The following is a 23,752-nucleotide window of genomic DNA, read 5'->3' as shown; positions in this document are numbered from 1 at the left end:
ACCTAGAAAAAAATTGACATTAATTACCATGCGGAATCTCGATACTTTTTCGCTCAGCTTCTACAAACTTGCTCAGGTTGGGGCCAGGTATTGTCCTAAGTCATGGTCGGCCAACCGCGAAAGCTGCTTCCATTTTATTAATAGCTCTACTTTGTTTCAAACCATAATGTTGTTTCTTTTTCTTCGGCCTTTTTGTGTTTATTTGTGCAATGGACTAACTACGCATTATATGAGCTTCTCAGAATCACATTTGACACGCTATTTTAAAACTGCCGGAAGCATGTGACGAAACAAATAGCAGGATAATTTATCCGACCTTTTATAGTTAAACTTCGGAGATTTGCGAAAGAAACATATTTGTCCGCTGTAAAAAGATATATGAACTGAATTTTTCCCAACTCCAGTCAGAAAAGGACTACAGAGTGGGAATTCCTTGTAATCATTGCGCAACTACTAGTTATAATTTAAAAACAGAATAACCACTACCCGAGATGATTATACAGCTATTGAAAAATGTTAAAAAAAACAAACAAACTAATAAAAAAAAAATAAAAAATAGTAATGTCTGCGTTTAGATGTTAATTTTAGCCGAAATATTCATCTTGAACTGAAAAAAGTGTCCGCTTCATAGAGTGTGCGCTTTGAAAGTTTCTTATCTAAGAAGTTTAATTAAAAAAAAAGTTTAAAAAAGAATTCTCCCGAGACAATAGGATATCCGCTTCTAAGTTCCACTGTATATAAAAAAATTAAACGTTTGTGACATAAGTTTGAGTTGGTCAATGAGTTTAAAAACTCATTAATATCATTTGCGGTTAAAACTCTCATGAAATATTCATCAGTTTAGTTTGCTGACAACCTAGTTTCTAGTAAAACAAGTTGTTTGTATGAAAATAATGTACTGCTCGCTTTTCTTTTCAGTGAAAATAAGTAAAATGGGGTTGTTCTTATTTTCTCAGCTTATTTTAGCCTAATTTGTTCTTTTTGTTACTTGTGTTTTTTTTCCATTTAAAATTTTTGATAATTTTTTTCAGGAACTCCCAAAACTCAAAGCCAATTTTTACCGCTAAAAATTCTACTAGGTCAAATAAGTAAATTACAGAACAGAAAATTGCGGAGCGACAAGGAGGTGGGATTTCTCGCACTTTAAATTGTAAACAAATCAAAGGCTTGTAGGGAAAGCAAAGGTAAAGACAAAATTATTTTTGGTAAAACTGGTGTCTCACTCACTTAATGTAACACATACAAGGAGTTTATGCGTTTTTCTGTATTTGATGAAAAAAGGCATTTACAGTATTGTATTCAGCTCTAACTGGCTGGCTAAAGGTAGCCTTAAGCCTACTAGCTCGCTCTGGGTCATTACCACTGACATATTTTTGCTACTATAGCTAGCTAGCCTAACTTGATATGACGTATCTAGTTGGGTATACCTGGCTGCATTACTTTAAAATCTCAGAAAGGAAACTTGCAAAAAAAGCATGAACTGTAACAGTGGATGGTTTTTTTACTACAGTGTGGTGTGGCTAGCTTGACTCTCTGGCAATGCAAATATACATTAAAAACATGTTTAGCTAGCTAGTTATAACTCTTGCACTTGGTGCAGGTTTGATCCCACTTTGTGGTGATTCAATATGGTAAAGTGAATGTTTACCATGCATGGCCCATGTTAAAACCCATATTAGACAGGGTATTTACCTCAATATTTGTGAGGCAAGCCATGCAAAATGTGCACATCTATCTATCTATCTCCTTTTTTTTATAATAGTTTTTATTACTCAATATCCATATTCTTGCAGACACATTGCTATGTGATATTGTTCCATGCTCACATTTCCATGGGGTAAAAGTAGACTTTTCATGGTTATACCTTTCTCAGTTCAAACATTAAAATTGAACAGTATGTAAAATATTAAAAATTTAAAGACAGAAAACATGCCTACCCCAGGTCATAATGATGACTGTAATAACAAATATGTATATTGTCTATTGGCTTGAACAGTATTGCATGGAAATGAGTCTACGAGAATGTCTGACAAGTAGCAGTTTTATACTATTAGGCACAACTGCTACTTTATTCGGAGAAACTTTCACAAGTCTCAAAACTAAAGGTTTTCGCAAGATAAACTTTCTCAAAATCTAAAATTGAAAAGTTTTTTTTAGATAAACTTTCGCTATTTGTGATTTTTGTTTTTATAAAAAAATGACCTATATTTTCTATCATAGAAAAGCGTTTTTTAACGATGTCATTTTCCTTCTAATGGTATTTAAAAACTTCTATTTACAAATTGGGCTCATTGTCAAAATCACAAAACAGATAAAACACATTTGTAGGCTAGTCTTCTTCCGGCTCTCACACATCGTTGTCATTGTCTTCGCCAGTAACTTGGTTATAAGCCATACATACATTTTAATTATTTCTAAGTTTATTCCAATCTTGTTCCCAGCGCCAGTTGTCTCTTTTTATCGAGAGGGCGAGCCAAGTGAAGGTGAGTCAAGAAATTATTTTTAAAACCAGCAAATCTGTTTTTAAATAAATGGATAAACTTTCGAAAATTGACAATTTAGAAAGTTTGTACTGAATAAATTTTCGCAAATGGCCATTTTTGAAAGTTTAGCAAGACAAAGTTTTGCGAGAAAGGCCAACAAGCGCTAAAGTTTCTATCGCGAAAGTTTCTCCAAATAAAGTAGACATAATGGAGAATTCCATTCTTGAGTGAAAAACTAGTTTTTTGTTAAAAAAAATTATACATACTAAATTAACCTTACTAAACTTATACTTACTAAACTTATAAAAAGTTTCGGTATAATCAGTGTTAATTATGATAAAATAAAATATTAGTATTGTGTCAAGATTGCTGATACAGGACTGTCTCCTCCTTTCCCTTGTGAAGGATAGGGGAAAGGGGGATTTAGTAAGTTTTTGTCTGGAATTGCAAAGTCTCAAAATATTCAAACTATCTTTGTGGACATCCGCAATTTAAAAAAGAAATAAAAAAATAGGCAAAGTAAATATTTTTGACAGCGTTGTTATAGCAGTCACACAGTTGCGTAATATGCAAAATAAGCCCAAGCTGGTGTCATTTGGATTACGCAGAATTCAAAAAATTAACTAAAATTGAGAAATTTAAAATATAATGTTACTGTTCTGACTCTTGTTTTGATTAGTGACATTCTTTTAATGAAAATGCTTGTCTTTAAATACCCATCTAAAACTGAATTAAAACTACTAAAAGCGTGTTAAAGCTGACATCCAGTTTTCGTATAAAAAATCTTTGTGATGTTTTATTGAGACTGACAATTTGTTACCAGCATTTAAAGACTGGTGGACTATATGGGCAATTTTAGAGAATGATAGGCCTGTAGGCTGCATATTATTTGTCTGGCAGTTATCTATAATTTTATGAACTGCTGGACATGTTGTGTTAAACATTTTTTCCGCAGTTTCGAAGACTGCCTTGCATATATTTTTTGATCATGAGTTTCTGGTTGCCAGGTATGGAACATGTTGGTTTTACCATTTTTCTATCTATCCATCTATCTTCTTATTTTAATTAAAACCTATGTATATACATATATACATATATAATTTTCAAAAGTGGAGGTGATCTCTTATCGGCGAAAGTGAAAACTTGAACCGAGCGGGATTTGAACCAGCGACCATTGGGTTAGCACCCCACTGCTCTGCCAACTGATATATGTATATATATATATATATTTAATTAAAATGAGAAGTTTTCCTCTTTTTTTAGTAAACAGGAAATTTGATAAGTATAGATTATGTCAAAACGCCTTGAAGATTTTATAACAAAATTAATAACAGTATGTATTCATACAGTGTGAATTTTGAAACCCAATACCACATTTTATGTAGTTTTAATTGAATTTGTTACTTTAACTATGCATGACTGCATTTTAAAAAGTTTTGCATTTTTTAGACGCTGTGAAAGGCTAAAAAATGAAAGTTTATACAGGAGAAATCGAGAAGATAAATGACTTTTAACTTTGTTAAAGTGATGCTATTGTTTTCAGTTAATTTCTTTTTTCTAGTGACTAATAGTTATCAGGATAGTTAAAAGCTAAAGAAGAAGTTTAAATTATGTTTTTCATTTGTGTTCAAAATTTGATATTTGTATATTAGTGAAATAATAAAAAGAATATTTTTGAGTTGTGGCCAAACATGTAGCCTTTTCTCAAGATTTTGGGGGAGTCTCTTTTCTTTGAAAGTATAAGTGAATAAGCTATGAAACACGGACACAGTTTTATGCAATATGTTACTGGAGAAAATGTTGATTGTTTATTTGTGCGTTGTGTTTTTGTTTTTGTTTGAATCTCAATGTGTGTAAATATTTGCAACTTTCCATTATTTTAAATATTATTACCTGTTTTTAAAACATGTTATTCAGTTTATTTATCAATGTCTTTTGTAATAATCCAAAGAAGTAATTAAAAAATTGTAAAAACATTACATCCATAATTAGGTGAAAAACAAACAAAAGTCAAAGAAGGACAATGCATAAAGATCTAGAAAAAGAATTTTCTAGTACTCCATTATTATACTCTGTTTATAAATAAGATCATGCTGCAGTAGAGAATGAATGTACTCACTCTACAGGCTGATTAAAGATTTTAATTCTTAAAATTATTCCAGAATTGTGCTTTGTTTTACCATTACTGTTAAACCTTATGTATTATTGTGAAATCAGTAGGGCTTCTTGTTCAAAAATGTGATCTCTTTGAAAAAACATTTTATCATTTTTTGTTTGTTTTTTTCCTTCATCTGTTTGTTATATATACATAGAATTTATTCCTATAAAAAACTGGTAAATAATTTAAATGTTTTGTTAAATTCCCAACGATATGTGTTTTCTGTCTTATGAGTGTACCTTCCAGTAGACAGTTAGCATTTGATAGTTTCACTAATGTATATATACAAACTTTTTAATGACCTTTTTTGTGGAGGTTTTGTTATTAATTTTTATTTTAATTTGAAGTAATATTTTCTAGCTGGTTAACAACAAAATAAAATTCTTCACATGAATATGGGCTCCCTATAAATATGAGCTAATTCTAACTGCAACCAATGTAGGGACAGCTGTTTTTGTATATAATATATTGAATAGAAATATCGTTAATCTCTCTGTTAAGCTCTGTCAAATGTTTTGTCTACGTTAATGTTGTTGAATGAGTGTCTTTTCATTCACATTTTGTTCATTCTCATTCAAAAATGGTTCAAAGTAAACATGCTTAATGCTGTGTAAACACAGCTTTTATTTTATAGAAATTTAAAATGTCTGTATGTAAAATCATGTTCTTATATTGTTAAAGAGTTTACTGAAAGGTGTAATATTTTTTTTGTATTTATTAAGTAGCTTAAAGCAGCTGATCTACCAAGTAGGTTATTTTGTGTCGTTATTCATTGAAAGTTCATGTAGTATACTTGGTTGTACTAGGTTTAATATTCAGTGTAAATACTTTTTATTTCTTGTTTTGTATATAGTTAGATATTTCAATAGCTTATAAAATGTATTTTTAGAAAAGCTGCTGTTGCCCTTTAAAATCTAGAAAATCATATAAATGTATTGCATTTGATTTTTCGATTATTTTTGTCCATTCTTAACATGAAGTCAAGCTGTGTGACAGACTAAATATGTGTATTAATTCAAGAAATCTGAAGTAAAATCTTATTATTGATAGTATCTGTGTGTATCATGTCAGAGGAACCAGAAGAGGAATGGCAGGCACAGGATGCAATTGCTAAAGATAAAAATCTGCAGCAATCTTCCCCAGTGAGAAAAACATTTGAAGAGGATCCTGATGACAGCGATAATCCAAAAGAAGAAGAAGAAGAGGTTGAAGTTCTAATTAAGAGTGGTAAGAAGGAGAAGAAGGCACAAGAAAATGAATGGTCACCAAGAAAGAATGCCTTCTTTTTCTCCAAGTATATCAGTTTCTTGTAAGTGCAAGGTGTATTCATTTATTGATAAACTTTCTAATTATTTTCACTTTTTTTGTCTCTGTACCAAGTTTAAATCGTAAAAAAATTTTCCACTCATTCTGGATTGGCCTTACTGTACAGTCTTTCTAATTCACGCCAGTATTGGGCAAGCGTGTGCCTCTCAATGTAACTGTTGTTTGTATCAGTTTGCAAAATCACAAAGCAGAATATAAATTTCCAACTTTAAACACAAAATTTCCTGATGCGAAGCAAGGAAAAGGCATGTTTGGTCTGGTCAACAAAAAACGGCTTAAGTAAAATTAATTGACTTAGAAAGGCTGGTGAAGCATAGTGTTAAGCACAATTTTAAATCTTCTATTTTTAATAAACACATCATTTTTTTTTCTTTAGCTGGATGACAAGTTTATTTGTGAAAGGTTCCAAAGCAACATTAGAACAAGAGAACTTAGAAGGTGTTATGCCTGAAGATTGTATACATCCTCTTACAGAAGCACTTGAAAGGTGTGTGTGTGTTTTTTTGAGACTTTACATTACTTATAATATCTATAGAACAAATATAGTTGTGAATTTCTATAAGGTGCATTTTCTAGTTATTGTATTTTTAATTGTATTTGTAAGCCCAATATTTTCACTTCCAAAATCATTTGAAGCTATAATGGTAGAAATGTCACAAACCCCCTTTGATTTTTAAACACTAATTGGATCTGCGTATCTTAAATTGAGCATTTAATAATATAGGACTCCCCATCGAAGTCATGGCCCCTTCTTGGTACTATTGGAATGGTTTTATCCTTCGATATTTGTGAGACTAGCCATAAAAATATACACATCATCTATCTATCTCTAGTTACAGTTGTGGTGCTTACACATCTATTATAGTTCAAGCAAGGCTTGAAAGTATATGTGGATCCATTCTATTCTAAATGTAGGTCTATGGTTACTTTTGTTTTAATTTTTTGCATTCTAGAAATTGGTACCGTGAAGCTTACGATGAAAATGGTAAAATGAAGAAAAATGTCAGTCTTGGTAAAGCTTTAGTCCGGACTTTTGGTGTACGCTACATGCTTATTGGCTTGTTACCTTTGACAGCTGTAAGTAAACAAATCAACTTTGAAGCAACTGTTGTTACATGACAGTTATACATTGTTATTATTTCCTATTTTTCTACTAGCCATGTCATTACTGACATACTGTTGTTAATTTGTGCCCTTTGTTATCTATGTATGATTGATTCATTTCCATTGCCTATCCTATTTCCCTCTCATGATAATAAACATTTTAAAAGTAAATCCAATTTCCATTGTGTGTATTAAGAAGCACGCTAAGCATGGTAGCTATTGTTGTTTTTAGTGATAGTCGCCTAACTTGCTGCTTTTTAATTTCCACTTGTAAAAGCAAATTTTGCAGTATTAAAAGAAGGTTTTAATAAATGATATCAATGATAAAAAGGAACAAGTATAAAAATAAAGTATAAAAAAAAATGTGGTTTTAGCTAAAAGCAAACAAGCCGTGTCAAGAACACACTTGAAAAAGAAATGTACTTATAGAAAACGGCATTTAACATTTGAAATTTTTGTAGCATTTAAAAAGTCTTTACATTGTTGAAACTAATCATTTTAGTTTGGCAAAATGGTAAACTAATCAAATTTTTTAAAATCAGTTTTTAAAGTTTCCACAACATTTTCTTATTAACAACATGTGAAGTAAACTTAATTGTTATTCTTAAAAGATTGAAGTTGTATGCACCGTCTTGTCTAGTCTTGTGAAGTCTTGTCTAACCTGTCTTAGACGACCAAGATTAGGAATAATCATTTTTGACAGGTTCTGTCTATAACAGAAACCTGTCTTTAACGGTCGATATTCCTGCATCTTGTGGCTGTTATAAACAGGTTTGGCTGTTTGTATTTAAACGTGAACAATGTATTAAATATACTGGAAACACTTTTTGTATTATTATATTATTATTGGATTACTGTTTATTGCTGTTCTTATGATAAACTTTTATTAAAAATTGTAAACAATTTATATTTGTAGGAGATTCTTCGTCTTGCACAGCCTATGTTTATGGGTTTTATAATAGAGTACTTTGAACCTGGTGATAATATATCTTTGTCAAACGCTTATTGGTCGGCATTTGCAATGGTTTTTTGTTTCGTTGGTCAGAGTTGGGTCACTGTTCCATTTAACTATCTGAAACAAACATATGGTGTACATGTTCGGGTTGCTATAACTGGTCTAATATACAAGAAGGTATAATTATATTTTCATGAAAATAATTCTTTGATTTACAATTGTTAGAAATTATTGTATTAGACAGTATAACAATTTATGTTGTTCACAAAAATGTTTGTAAAAAAGCCATGGTTATTGTTGATTCCGATTATTATAAAATTTTAATATTTTTTCTGCTTTAGGTTATGAACTTAAGTTTCAAAGCATTGGCTCATTCAACAACTGGTTTTATAGTTAACTTAGTTTCAAATGATGCTACAAAATTTGAAATTGTAAGTACAGTTCATGTCCACTCATATTTAAAGTAGTTTTAAGCTAAATATTGTTTTTTTTTAAAAAACTATTTTCTGTATAAAGACATGGAGTGTTAAACATTTAAATGAGAACATATTAATCCGTACATATCAATAAACAAAAACATATTGCCGCAAATTTATTTTCATTTTTGTATGATACATAGTGTATAGTGTTTAATTTAATTTGAGCAGCGTTTAAATAATCGCCAAATATTGGTTGCATTTTTTTTGCAATTGCCATGATTGTATTCTGTACAAAATCTTCACATAATATAGCTAAAAATTATTTAAAGTAACAGTTATAACTCTACGTTATTTTACTTGTCTAGGCAGCCTTCTTTTTGCACTATTTATGGATTGGACCTATTGAAATCATTATTGTTGTGGTGCTGTTATATGGAGAGTTGGGTCCTTCAGCTTTTGCTGGTATTGGTGCGTTACTTCTCTTGACACCCTGTCAACTTGTGATGGGTAGGCTGATTATGTACTTTAGGTAAGGATATATTTTCTTTATATTCAGTAATAGTTTACTAATTGATTATTAGTATAAACTGTAAAGTGATGGATAGGAACAATATGTGCTGTCACTGTTATAGTTTTCTAGATTTTAGTTTTCTGGGTTTATTTTAGACGTAAAATATTAAAACACACAGATGAGCGAGTAAAAATTATGAATGAAATCATCACAGGAATGAAAGTTATCAAGTTGTATACATGGGAGGATTCCTTTTCCCAGTGGATTCGAGAATTACGAGGGTATAACCTTGGTTTGTATTTTATTTGTCTTGCTGTCCACGCTAGCAGAAAGAGCAACTTGGGTTGTGGCTACCTAGCTGTTTCCTGTGTGTTGCGATAAAGTTTTTTATATGGATGTGCCACACGGTTTACCTGTGTCAAGTACTCAGCCGATGTCATAATTATTTTTTGAACTTTCACAGGAACCTATTCCACAAAATAGAAAAACTTTTTTTGTTATGATGGTGTAACAACAGGTTGTAACTTGTGTTTTTATTTCAGCTAAAGTTGGAGGAAAGTTATTTTCTGAAAAATATGTTGCACCTTAAATTCTGTTTCACTGGATTTACTGCTCCTCTGCTTTACCTATATTTCAGCACAAAACCTGGATTTTCAACGCCTGATTACTTAACCCACTGTTTTAACAGTCGCCTAGCTAGTTTTTCTATTATTAATAGAAGTGTAATGACACTTCTTAGCCACATAAATCTTTTAAAAGTAAAAGATTATTCAAATCGACCTTGTATGACAGTGTTATTATAAGCATTTAAGAACAAATTCCCATGTGCTATATTCGTTGGTTACTATTGATTTCTTTGACAATACTCTGCACAAGAGAGTGCTTCAAGTTCTCACAAAATACCAGTATTTGCATGAAAAAGTGAAAAATGTTCCTTTGATATCATTTAGGAAGGAGATAAAGGCGATCAGACATCTTGCTTGGACTCGTGCTACCATCATGTCATTTTTCTTCAGTGCAAAAGCAATAGTCAGCCTTGTTACATTTGCAACATACGTTCTCAGTGGAAACTCTCTCACTCCTCAAAAAGTCTTTAAAACCCTGGTGTTGTTTAATGTGGCAAAAACTATGTTTACGTTGTACTTTCCTATTGGAATAACACTGTTTAACGAAGGACGAGTTGCTCTGGAAAGGGCTCAGGTAAATTAATAGTGTAAAAAATATATGCAAAGGATTTTATAACTATTATGAAAAGCAATTACTAATATAGATAGTTGGAGAATAGGTAAGTCTACTGAAGAACTGAAATTTTCGTTGCAAAGGTTATTAAAATTACGCAAGCATATGTGACATTTTAAATAACTAAAATCAGAAAAAAAATTTGGTATAACAGCTGTTTTTGGCCAGTTATAAGGTGTGTAGGCTTGCTAAACAGCCTTTAGGATGTACTAGTCACCCTTTCTAACAAGCCGTAATTTAGGAATAGTCCACATCAGGTTCCCAAAGTGCTTAAATATCAAAGAGTCCTGTTGATAACAAATTTAACCAAATAACCTAAGTCTGCTGTAAACATTGACAAGTTGAGACTGTGTAAATATAATATAGAAAAGCCAGGTGGAAGACTTTTAAATTTGTTGTCCTGTGCTAACACTTTTGTTACTCGTTGTACTTTATTGTCTGATAGAGAATATTATGTGAAGAAGATATGGACTCTGATAATACTTCTCACCAAGCCCTGCGTCCAAAACCAGAAGACTGTGGCGTGACTGCAGAAAATGCAACAGCACAATGGACAGTGGTTAAGCATGTTTTACTTTATTGTGTGATCCAAGTTTGTGCATGCGTTATTTGTTTTTGTAGGCCTCAAGTTTAAAAGGAATATTTAAAATCAATTGTTTCTCAAGTCCAAGCAGACCAGAATACATATATTAATTTTCTGTCTAATTTAGGACTCCCAAACTCTGAAAGGAATAGATTTTGAAGTAAAAGCGGTAAGTTTTGCATTATATAACAAACAAAAATCTTAGTATAGACTAGTATTGACTTACAACTTTGAATAATTTTTGTTATAGGGACAATTATTAGCCATTGTTGGTCCAGTTGGCAGTGGGAAAGTATGTGCTTATAATTAGGCCCAGTTCTAATTTATTTTGATTGCACTATTTTAATTGAATATGCCAAAATAGAATATAATCTAATTCCACTTTTGTAAACCACTTTTTAAATACTTGATCAATTGTATTGATCAAGTATTCATGTATACTTGCAATTAAAAAAAAAATGATTTCTTTTAAATTTGAGCTGCATTTTGGCATTGCTCGAACAACATTCCTTTTTTTAATATAACACAAGGTTGGTCTTCCAAATCCATTTATGACACCTCAGGGTCAATTTTTGTAATTTGACTTCTGTCACTTTCCTGCAAATTTTTATAAAACATCTGTGTTTAAATGCAAATGTTTCACTAAGCCATTTTTTATACCTAGTCATCCTTACTGATGTCAGTTCTTGGCGAATTACCCTTAACAGAGGGAAAGATGGATGTAAAAGGAAAAATCGCATACTCCAGCCAAGAGCCATGGATTTTTAATGGTACTGTGAGATATAACATTACTTTTGGTCATGAATTTGATGAACAAAGATACAAAGAAGTTATTGAAGCTTGTGCTCTCACCAGGGTATTCTTACTTTTTTATCATACAAAATTCAAAGTAACTTATTAACCCTGTGGTTCCAATTCGTGTTAAGAGAAGAAATAAACGAAGAACTTTGCAAATTTACCTAGAATGCGCAAACTTATATTCCACTCAGGGACAGACATTCATAATGTTTTTTTTACAATTTAGCTTATTTTTAGCTTGTTTGAAATTCACCTTTAGACTCAGCATAAATGTTATTTTAGACGTATGATATCAGTAAAAAACTAGCTATTTGAGCTAACCATTTTACAATCTTTAATTCTAAATTTCAATAAAAAATTTTCATTCTGCATTTTACACAATTTCTAAGGTCCTGTCTACAAACTTAAATTCATAATTATTTCCTCCAATAAAAATAAGTGCATTCGCAATTTTATATTCTGCATTTTACACAATTTCCTCTACAAGGTCCTGTCAAGCAATCATTTCTTTAGTGAACAATATCATCTCTTAAGGTATCTCTGTTTCTGTGTTAAAACTAGGTTGTGCAGGATATAAAATATAGGCCTTTAGAACGATCAACTGTGGAAATGATTTAATAATTTTAAACTTCCATGTCCCTCTTTTAAAGTTTTTTCTCTAAATATTAGCATCATCAAGTCTGTCTATATTTGTCTTTGCTAGGATCTTGAATTATTACCTCTTGGAGATAGAACATTAGTTGGCGAGAGAGGTGTGTCTCTCAGTGGTGGTCAGAAAGCAAGAGTTAACCTAGCAAGGTATATATATATACTAATTTTGTCACTGCTAGTTTGGTACCTATGGATATTGGAGGCGAAGATGGTGTAATAATAGCGAATTCGGCTGGTAATCATAAGGCTTTAAGTTCAAGTCCCCACTCCGACGCACTTTAAATGTAGTGTTGTCAGCCCACTTAGTGCCATCTACTGACCGCTAATCAACATGTGTGACAGGCAAGCAAGTTAGAGCAATGTTATACGTAGCTCTGGCGGTAATATAACATAGTTACAGTCAGAGGGGAGGAAGAGCCAGCCGTTTGAATGGAATTTGAAAGATGTTAAAACTTTCTGTTACTTTTACTTACTATTTGATACCAATAGATTGAATTGGAATATGATCCAAAGTGATTTCACTAAATTCAATTGAAATAAATTGTTATTAGATATTGCACGTTTTTCAGCTTTTTTTTTACAATAATTGATGGATAAAATATGTGTACTGTAATGTTTAGAGCGGTATATGCTGATGCTGATATATACATCATGGATGATCCATTAAGTGCTGTTGATGCTAATGTTGGTAGACATCTTTATGAGAGGTAATGTATTACATGGTAACTTGATACCATATTTACTCTATAATATTAACTCTGGGATTAGCGTATTTACTGGAGATGCGCTTCACTAGAAATGCGCTTGACTAGAAATGCGCTTGATTGAGATGCTCTCCACTAGAAAGGCGCTTGACTAGAGATGCGCTTCACTAGAGAAGCGCTTCACTAGAGAGGCGCTTCACTAGAGAGGGGTGATTATTTTTTAAAGTACTGAAGTTAGTTAGTATTATTTCTTTTTATTATAATACTATTTTGAGTATTATTTTCAACAACAACAACAAAAAATCAGTAAGTTCGAACACAAATTTAGGAAAAACTGTTCTTAGCAATGCAAAACGCAACTTTTACAACTTATGTAATTCAAAATTGTTGCAAAATTTTATTGCTATTAGGTGAAAATATTATGGTGCTGACTTTAGTAATTACAACAATATTGTATGCAGATTATTGGAGGGGGGAGTTATTTTTTTAACCCATGCCAAAAAACTGAGTTTACTAGAGATATTTGAATAGTAAAAAGGTGGGAAAAATAAAGTAAATACGTACAAAGCAGGGTTCAATATCAAATATAGATCATTTTAAATGTTTAATTAGAAGTTACAAAAACTATGCTTATAAGAACTGTTATATGGGTAATGAGGTCAATGTTGGAAGGTATTGCCTGAAACAGTTCTTAAACTGTGATAACCAGTTGTCATATGTAATATTACAAAAGGAAATCAAACAAAGCAGGGTATATAAACCATTTTTTGACCATGAAACCATGTCATTCTAAAACCTGGCCCAGGCGAAGTTTTAACCACTCACATTGCTGGATTATCAATTCTTTAATACCCAAGTAATAATTTACACTGCTTTGTAGGTGTATAAATGGATATCTTGCTGATAAACCTAGAATCTTAGTGACTCATCAACTGCAATATTTAACAGATGCTGATATTATTGTTGCATTATCAAATGTGAGTACATATTTCAAATAAACATTTTTATTTGCTTAGTTTATTCAGAAACTGTGTAGAATCTGAATGAAGAGCTTGTAAACATATGCCCTTGACGTGAACTAAATTTGGTCCACAGTCGTTTAAGACATAATGTAAGATTGGTAAGTGAAATTTAATACTACTGTAAGAAGAGGTTCCTATGTGTCCTAAAAAAAACTAACAAAATAAATTCCTCCTAAAATATCCTAAAATTCTCTGATTTTTTGCAAATACTTCTAAAAATGTTTTAAGGAAGTCTTTCAAGATTTTTGAGAATTTTTTGTTGTTGTTTTGCAAACAGCATACAGTTTGCTTAAAGATTTTATTTTCAATAGTATTTTTTTCTATCTTTACAAAAAAATATAACTTAAATTCATAATATTTTATTTTATTTCCCAAGTAGCACCTAATTAGGAACATTTGCTAAGTGACCCTTGTCATTAATACAAATTCCCTTAAAATGTCCTAAATTTATGGATGTAATTTCCCTGCTAAATCAAAAAATCTCCTAAAAGCACAGCTAAAATCCTCCTAAATTCTCCAAGTGGGAACCCTGTGTAAGGGTACGTGGTTGTTGTAAAGACGTGCTGCAGCCAAAAATCTACTTCAGTATGAACAAAATGAAACCTTGTGTATACTTGACAACATTTATATAAACAGCACCTAAGCAAACAAAGCTTTGTGTTTTGGGCTACTATTTTAAAAAGTTTCAATTATATACACTAATTGACACGTTACAGGAAGAAAAACAACCTTTTGTTTGGTTAGATGGTTTGAAACTTTTTTTATTGTGCACAGTTTTTACTTTAATAAACGTTAACACTTTTTTAAAAAAACCCTTACTAATAAGCGCCTATTCAAATTCGGAAAAAATATTAACGTTTGTTTTGAACAGACAATGCAATAGGCTGGATAGCTTTAATGTCAGATAACCAACCAGTTCATCGGACCTGTAATTGCTTTTTAAATTCTAATCTCATTGATCTGAACGATAATTAAGGGGATTTTTATAGATATAGAGTAAACTAGAATATATGTACCGGCAGAAATAAACTTTATTAGTATCATTATTGTTTTGAATAAACGCCCTTATTCAATAAACATCCACAGGTAAAATAAAAATTTTAATTAAACGCCCTAGGCGTTAATTAAAGTGAATACAGTATTATAATTGTTTCTCTCTGACGTTTTCCAAGTCATTTGTATAGAATTTACTTTGATTAGAAATAACATTTTAGGGTAAAAGTATTGGCAAAGGCACATTTTCAGAGCTGTCAGAAATGGGCATTGATTTCATGAATTTGCTGACAAAAGAAGACGAAGGAGATACTGGTATTGATAGCGGTGATGAGTTTGATGAAATGGGGCGAATAGAAGCTGCCAAGCGAAGATTTAGTCGACAGCTTAGCTGTAATGCAGGCGAATTAGAAATTATGTCCCCTCCTCGTAAACGTGCTGTGAGCTTTCAACGGCAAGTTACGCAAACATCTTATCGTTCCAGATGTGATTTTACTGAGTCGTCAGCTGCTATCGCGCATGATGTGGGTGAAACCCTCACCTTTGTAAGTTATGCAAATATTTTCTCTAGTTTCTTCGCAAAGGTAGTAAATATTGATTATTTTATATGCCAAGTTACGACTTAATTTAATTCCAATATTTGTTACAATTTGTTATTTTTTTTAAGATTTACTCACAACATAGTAGCTATGTTATTGAGTTTTAACCATTGCAGCAAAAACGTAAACAATCTTATGGTAGCCTGATGAACTATAGGTAGATAAGAAGATTCACGTTATTAATGTTTGAATTTTAGGAAGAAACAACAGATGATGTCATACCAAAAGAAACTAAAATGGAAGGAGCTGTTGGATCAGCTGTGTTATTTCAATTCTTTCAAGCGGGTTATGGAAAGATCGTCTGGGTGTTTCTCTTCATTTTATTTGGAATATGTCAATTTGTATTTGTGTATGCTGATTGGTGGCTAGCCGAATGGTAAGTCATCCTAAGAACCAGTTATTGTGTTCTTGTGGTAATAATACAGAACCAAAATACTGCTATTTAACAATCGCTGATCTATTTTCTATTTGCTTCTTAAATATTAGCAAACAGTGTACGGCATAAAATAAACATGAATTTGTCTCGTGCTTTTTCTGTTGTGTGCCTTTATAATCTTTTCATAATGAGAATAAGTAGATCAAAATTGTACATTTCATACCAGGGTGTTAACATTTTGTCTGTGAAGATGTAGTCTATTATCAATTATTTTGGAGGTTTTTTGAACAGTAATGGGGCACTATCATCACTGGTTTTTAGAGTGGTCTCAAACCCCTTTTGCCTAAAAAATTATTTAGCAACTACTTAAGGTTTTTAAAAATTACAAGTTTTCAAAAATAACTAGTGTAAAATTCTTGTAAATTGTCCTAAATGGAATGTAGTTTTTAAATCTTAGAATGAATGTTTCTGATGTTTTTATTATTTCTTTTAGGTCTACCAAAGAGGCAATATCAAGCGCTCAAAATAAAGAATATGCTGACAGAAACAGAGATTTAGGAATTTACACGTTATTAGCTGTATTGTTAATAACATTAGGATTAACCCGTGCTTTGCTCTTCTTTCAAGTCATGTTAAAAGCAACGATGAGTATTCATTTGGTGATGTTTGATGCATTGATGAGAGCACCTATTTACTTCTTCGACACAAATTCCATTGGTAGGTGTTCACATTTTAGTCACATGAATACATTTTTTAAATTACCTTTTTTTAAACTTTTTTCTTTCTGACTTTTCTATAATACTAAGATCTTGTAACAGTTTTGCAAAATTGAGATCAGCTTGAATAATAATTTCTTCTTGTGCAGCATAAAAAATGCTATTCATGAACGTTTTTTTTTTCAAATTTACTAACCAACCATCTACGTATGACTTACCAAAATACTACCTTATATATCGTTTTATCAAAAGCTTCACCTTCCCAGAGTTTCCTTGTAGTTATCTAAAAAAAATATAACACATCAATGGTACAATATCATAAATACTACCTGTTTCAAATGCAACTTCACTTTTAAGATATTAAACTATAATAATTTCTTTCTTCAGGTCGAATTTTGAACAGATTTTCTAAAGATACCAGTTTGGTGGACGATATGTTTTGCTTTTCGTGCTTTGATCTTCTTCAGGTATGCTGCATATTATATGAATGTTGTTAAGATTAGTTTATCAAGTTCTATCTGTTGTTGTTTATTTCTATATGCGTATAATGCTTGTCTCGTTTCAGTAATAAACCTTTGCATTTTTACTGTCATTATAGCCTATTTTTCTAGAGTTATGCATTCACCTAAGCAATTTATACATAACCGATGTTATTAGATATTTATAATTTTTTTAAAGATCTCAAATTTTAGCGTATAGGTAATTCTAACTGTTTTAGGAGCATATTTGCGATTTAAAATCTCTGATTTAAAAGTAATATGAAGATAGATATCAACCTTCTAAAGTTCGGAAAATTTTGTGATAGAGTGCACAAAGTAGCATTTCACTGAATTTATGTCAGGTGGCAAATCTTAGTTAGGCAGATTGTGCTTGAAAATATTTGACCTCCTTTAGTTAAAAAAGGTTCCAGTTAAGTAACCATTGATATTTTTAATAAATTCTGCAATGGAGATCTATTGTTTTGTAATTCTCGTTTTATTTTAGTCTGGTCTTGTAGTGATTGGTATATTTATATTGATAGTAATTAAAATGCCACTGATCCTAGCGTTAGTTATACCCATCCTCATTGCGTTTATTATGTTACGTGTCTACTACATCAAAACTGCTCGTGAACTGAAACGTATTGAAAGTATAGGTATGTTATCAAAAAATCGTTTTACACGAACTTAAAAACTTTAAACTAATGACATTTTTTTATAATAAGAGAGTTTTGATAATTTGATTGTTGTTCGTCCAAGCTATTTTTTAGAAATAACACCAGGCATTTTTTTATAATAGGGCAGTCTGTAATTTAGAGCTACGTGTCATAATAACGTTCAGAGTAAAATAATAAGTACACCCTGGTTTTATATTTTTGTAGCTCGCAGTCCAATCTTTTGTCATAATAACGTTCAGAGTAAAATGATAACTACACTGTTTTTATTTCTTTTTAGCTCGCAGTCCAATATTTGGTCATTTCTCAACAACCTTGCTTGGATTACCAACTATCAGAGCTTTCCGTGTACAAGACAAGTTCTTCGATATTCTAGCTGAGGCGCAGAACGCACACACTGAAGCCTACATGTCGTTTCTTGGTGCAGCAGGGTGGCTATCATTCAACTTGGACTTACTTTGTGGATTGTTTATCGTCTTTGTTTGTTTTGTATGTCTTATACTTCGAAACGGTAAACCACTACAAATGTTTTCACTTATAAAATTCATGGAAAGCCAAAGTGACTTAAATGTGTATGATTTGAACGTACAGTACACCATCCTAATTATGAGTTGCGCCGTTTTAAATTTCTAACAAGAAGCCCTGGGGGCTCTAAGAATTTCCGCTCGCTACCAAAGACAACCTGCTAATTCGTTGTGTTATCGTGCCAAACATTCGAAGAGGTTTGGTACATGAAACTCTGAAGATAAAGCACACAAGTGACATTATATCTTACAACAAACGCAAACAAAACGAAACGTGTCATAATAAACTCACATTTTAAAAGAAATTGCTAACAAAAAATACAGCCTAACATTCATGGTTGAAAAGTTCAGTTTAAGACCATAAACGTTTCAATCGAAACGTTTATGGTCTTAAACTGAATTTTGTTGACAAAAAATCAAAATTTTGATGTGACCATCATGTTCAGCATACTTTTTTTAATAACTGTGCCAATTTTTGTCGAAAATAAAGTAGTTTTAATTCTTGGACCAATTTTGGCCTAAAATGACATTTAAGGTGGCAAAAACCAAAATTTTCATGTCACCATCTTGTTCAGCATACTTTTTTTGTTAACTGTGCCAAATTTTGAAAACAAATACCAATTTTGGCCTGAAACGTCATTTAGATGACTTCCAAGTACTTAGGGAGTTTGAGTACGAAAAATCTGTGACGTTGCAATTGACCATTTGAGACAGGGTTAGTTAGTTAGTCAGTTATACCTACACACGTGAAATCCCAGGGTCGATTTTTTCTCAAAAAATGCTCCGAAAAAAAAAACGACGGTTTTAAAGAATTTCCTACGCCTTCGGGCACGGAAATTCAATTATTAATCGCGCAAACCTATCACACTGAGTCCTTATTATTATGGTAGTTCATCATTTTCTGCATATTTATTTTTAGAATTTGATGATGCTGGTGTTGTTGGTTTGTTACTGTCATACGCAATCAGTGTGCCGTTAGCCTTCCAAAATAGCGTGAGACAAAGTACGGAAGTTGAAAACCAGGTACGGAAAATAATAATTTTCTGGTAAAAATACATACTGGATCTTAGATTGTTTAAGGAGTTGTTTTTCATGGAACTGAGTATTTATTTAACCTTCGCCAAATGGAGCTGAGCATTTATTTGACCTTTATTAAACTATTAAGACCACCTTTTCATAAAGGTTTATAAATTAGCTTTAATTATCCAATCACTAGCGTCTACTAGTACATTTGCGCATTGAGACAGGATGTTTTTTTAATACAAAAAGTAATACCTACCCTTCTTTAATATGCGATTTCTAATAAATCTCGGGGGCCTAACCTGAAAACTGTTTTACCACGGGCGAAGAGACCATCCGCTATTTGTATTCCTTGTGTTGTTTTTTTCTTATATAACGGCCACGATAGGCTAGTAAAAATACACTTTTAATTAAAAGAACAAAAATCTCTAAACAGTTGCCCGCTATGTGTTACTCAGAAGAGCAAGTCAAGGGGATAAAATTAGTTAAAATGGATGTTAACTTGTAAATAATAAAAGAAGAAATTGCTTAAAAACTTTCTGAACATAGCATGTTTTTTTATAGTTTACTTCTGTGGAACGGATTCTCGAGTATGGTGAACTGGAGTCTGAACCGCCACAGAGAACAGATCTGGTACCAGAGAAAGACTGGCCAAAGCGTGGATCTGTGGTGTTTGATCGCTTGAATTTTACCTACCATAAAAGTTTGCCCAATGTGCTTCATTGTATTACTGCTCATATCAAGTCTCAAGAGAAGGTAAGACGTTGGTGAAAAATATAGGATTAACGTAAAAAGACTTATTTTTGTAACGAGTCATACCCTTATGATATAGAGTATACATTCAGTAAAGTATATTGTCCTGTTTTCATCATGAAGAATAATCAAAAAGCCAATATGTTCTAAATTCTTACATAGTACAAAATTTTAATCCCTGTCCATTTTGACCAAAAATTATTTCTTGATGCGTTCTCCGTATGGAGCCTGGGGGTTGTTTGTTTCTATTTGTTTTGTTTTTCAAGTGTACACACCTGATCCAAATATCGTATCAGTGTGTTTGTTTTGTTTGCTTAATGTAAGAAATTTATGACAAACACGAAGCAGTTTAGCATATAAATAAGTGTTACTATCCCGCTTTGTACCCAACCGTCTTCTTGTTTAGATTGGTGTTTGTGGACGTACAGGTGCTGGGAAATCATCCTTATTGTCAACGTTGTTTCGAACTTCAGAACCAGGTGGTTTGATTGAGATTGATGGAATAGATATTACAAAGATTGGATTAAAAGACCTGAGAAGCAAACTGTCTATTATTCCACAGGTAGAGAGGAGGTTGAAATTATTTATTTATTAAAATGGTAGCAGATGCACAGTGTGACTATTTAGAGTTTTAAAATTCCGTTTATTTATAGTCCCAAATAACGTACCACAAACGTAGATTTTGAGGCAACATCCTACTAAAGCCAGCTAGCCTCGTTTATTCCTATTCTTTAAATTTTTTATTGAGTTTGGTATACTATTTTTTGTTTTTATGTTGGGGTTTGTGGCTATTCATCAAGCCAGCTCTGGCTAAAAAGTTAAAGTAGTCAAATACAGTTTAGCTGCAACAAAATTCTTATGTTAAATGCAGTTAGTTAACTACACCTTTTATTACTGGCATGAAAACTTATTCCGCAAAATAAAATTTCTGATTTTCTTATTTAGACAGGGTAAAGATAGAATATTCTCTTTAATAATGGCCGTATTCCATCTCTCTGTCTGTCCGTAAAAAAAAACAAAAAAACAAACAAAACGTAATACGGGAACACGAAATAGCGTGTAATTTAAAGACAGGCGAACCTGTGTATTTTTTCATGAGACGATATTAGTTATTTTCTATTTCTAGGAACCAATACTATTCAGTGGTACAATGCGAAAGAATGTCGACCCTTTTTCAAATTATTCTGACGAAGAATTATGGGAAGTGCTTGAAGAGGTACATCTTTTAATATTTTACAGAAATTTTGGCTGATAAAAGCTTGCTTGTGAAATGTCATCATATTTATCAGCCAGCATTATTAGCCATATCTTTCTTTCTCCCTTCCAGCGACGTATATGGCTCCCGGGAAAGTTTTGTTCAGTAAGGTATATGAGAAAGGTTAAAAAAAAGTACTGATAGTAATTCTGGTAAATGCGATTTAACACTAATCCTTGTTTTTGTAGGTTCAGTTAAAAGAAGCTGTTTCAGAACTTCCTGGCAAACTAGAAAGCCTAATGGCGGAATCAGGCGGTAACCTGAGTGTTGGTCAGAGGCAGCTCGTATGTTTGGCCCGTGCTATTTTGAAACGAAATCGAGTACTTGTTGTTGATGAAGCGACAGCCAATGTTGACCCGAAGTAAGATTGTTTGCCTTGCCAGAGTAAAATTTTATCTAAAGAAATGCTTTTGTGACACATTACCTGACCACAATAGACATGCACAGTGCTTATCAATGAGAGTAAAGCTTGGCAAATGTAGTTTTTTTTAAATGACTTTATCAGGCGTTAAGGGAAAAGGGTTGTTTTTTATATATATAACCAAGCCCAACGATTTGAAACAATAAAAAAATTTCTATGTGATTGCTCTTTGTCTGAATTGCTAAAAATCACATGTTATTCACGTGTTTAATGCATCGGTAAACTGAACGTAAACAAATGTTACAATATGTTTGACATCGTTAACGCCAAAGTTTATGGCCAGTTGGTCTAGTGGTATGATTCTCGCTTAGGGTGCGAGAGGTCCCGGGTTCAACTCCCGGACTGGCCCTTTGACTTTTATTTCTTTGTGTTTTAGGACGGACGCTTTGATTCAAGAAACCATTCGTGAAAAATTTAAAGAGTGTACCGTGTTGACTATTGCGCATAGATTGCACACTATAATGGATTCCGATCGTATTATGGTATGTGTAACCTCCTTCGAATGTCGTATATAGTAAAACTAAAAATATACTTAAAAATGACAGTATAAGGAAATTGATAATTTTAAGTTTATTCTTATTTATTTTATTCATTTGCGATATTTGGAAGAGAATTTGCGAAAGAAGCTTTCGTGAGCAGTAGAAAAATTAACGCCAAAAAACGCGAGTAAATTAAAGGTGTTCGTGCATGCTTTTCTTATGGCCCATAAAAACAAGTTTTTCGAAAAGAAATTTGTACTGATAAATAATTTTCCGCGATTTTCGGGTTTAACTTTCGCGAGAATGGCAAATGTTGCTCTCGCAGAAACTTTGCTTAAATCATCAGCTCTTTTTTAAAGTTTGATAGGTGTAGGAAAATATAGAGATTTTCTTGTTTAAAATGGTTGTAGCTAAAAACTTTATGTTCTTTTTAGTAGAAGCTTCAGAAGTTCATCTTTTATCATCTTTTCAGGTTCTCGATGCCGGTAACTTAAAAGAGTTCGACGAACCCTACATGTTATTGCGGTGTAGAAACAGCATGCTGTACAGTCTGGTGGCGCAAACAGGACACCAAGAAGCGCAAAATCTGTTCGAGATGGCTATAAAAGCCCACACACTAAGACACAAGAAAGCCAAAATTACGGACGCTCATATGGGAGACTGTGGCGAATGCTGTAACTGTGGCAAAGAGGATCCCGGGATAGTTGTCGATATCACTGATGTAATTACTGAAGAAGAAAGCGGAACGACGGAGAGTAGCGAAACAATTGACGAAGAAAAAACTGCGAAGGATGAATAAATCATCTGGAAACTAGGACTTTTTTATTACTATTTTTAATTTTCTCTGTACTGTATAGCACTTATATTAATTTTAAATTATGTACCCGACTGTAACTTTTATACGACGCATGAAATTTGCGAGTCATTGAGTATTTGCGAATATGTGAACTTTTGAACTGAAGATAGAAACTTGATACTGAAACTTGGGTTATAAGGAATGTTTTTCCATATAAGTGGAAGTAATTTAATTTATTATTTACATTTTTTTCATAAGAAACACACTATTTAACCTTCACCTAGATTTCTTAATTTTGAAGTGACTTTTCCGAAAACGTAAAAAAAGTCTAACTCATATTTTACACCCTAAAAGAGTTTAGTGGTTTTTTTTGTTACGAACTTATCTTTTTTTTTACGACAATTATTTATGATTCATCGATTTTCCCCCATATCCTGGACCTTGATCAAAAAAGTATTGATTTTACTCCGTTCTTTTTTATTTTCGGCCAATTAAGTCTGTCCTATTGCAGAATTCTAAATCTTGTATTGCTCATACATTTTTTTTGTAGGAAACGGGCTAAGATTAAAGTGCTTTCAACTACTCATAGTATTAACTAAATTCCTAATAAAGAAGGCTAATATAGGGAATAAATTCTTATAGGGGTCAACTTTTATAAATTTAAAGAAAATTTTGTGTGACAGAACGGGTATTGACGTGTAAGACAAAAACTTG

General features: G+C 32.1%; 1 protein-coding gene and 1 non-coding gene across 2 annotated transcripts; both read left to right on the top strand.

Moving 5' to 3' along the window:
- The first annotated feature begins 5,691 nt into the window (after positions 1-5,691).
- LOC130656134 (ATP-binding cassette sub-family C member 4-like) lies at positions 5,692-23,224 on the top strand. Its single transcript, XM_057458959.1, has 28 exons — positions 5,692-5,950; positions 6,344-6,454; positions 6,921-7,044; positions 7,988-8,203; positions 8,368-8,457; positions 8,811-8,974; positions 9,112-9,237; positions 9,907-10,156; positions 10,641-10,754; positions 10,906-10,947; positions 11,029-11,070; positions 11,443-11,634; positions 12,280-12,374; positions 12,848-12,934; positions 13,812-13,908; positions 15,168-15,491; positions 15,743-15,921; positions 16,415-16,638; positions 17,025-17,104; positions 17,622-17,772; positions 18,071-18,301; positions 19,234-19,337; positions 19,899-20,090; positions 20,494-20,649; positions 21,214-21,303; positions 21,531-21,703; positions 22,140-22,245; positions 22,715-23,224. Exons 1-28 carry the CDS (start codon positions 5,706-5,708, stop codon positions 23,039-23,041), a joined length of 4,332 nt encoding a protein of 1,443 aa, XP_057314942.1. The 5' UTR covers positions 5,692-5,705; the 3' UTR covers positions 23,042-23,224.
- On the top strand, positions 22,041-22,112 carry Trnap-agg (transfer RNA proline (anticodon AGG)). The gene has a single exon. It is a non-coding gene; the product is annotated as a tRNA-Pro (tRNA).
- Positions 23,225-23,752: the final 528 nt, after the last annotated feature.

This window comes from Hydractinia symbiolongicarpus, chromosome 9 (assembly GCF_029227915.1).
Source record: "Hydractinia symbiolongicarpus strain clone_291-10 chromosome 9, HSymV2.1, whole genome shotgun sequence".
In the NCBI taxonomy this organism is placed as follows: Eukaryota; Metazoa; Cnidaria; class Hydrozoa; order Anthoathecata; family Hydractiniidae; genus Hydractinia; species Hydractinia symbiolongicarpus.
This window is presented reverse-complemented; position numbering and strand designations above follow the sequence as displayed.

Coding starts and splice junctions, on each gene's coding strand:
- LOC130656134 (XM_057458959.1), top strand. CDS start 5,706: ATGTCAGAGGAACCAGAAGAGGAATGGCAGGCACAGGATGCAATTGCT. Junction 20,091..20,493: donor ATATCAAGTCTCAAGAGAAG/GTAAGACGTTGG, acceptor CTTCTTGTTTAG/ATTGGTGTTTGTGGACGTAC. Junction 21,304..21,530: donor TATGGGAAGTGCTTGAAGAG/GTACATCTTTTA, acceptor TTGTTTTTGTAG/GTTCAGTTAAAAGAAGCTGT.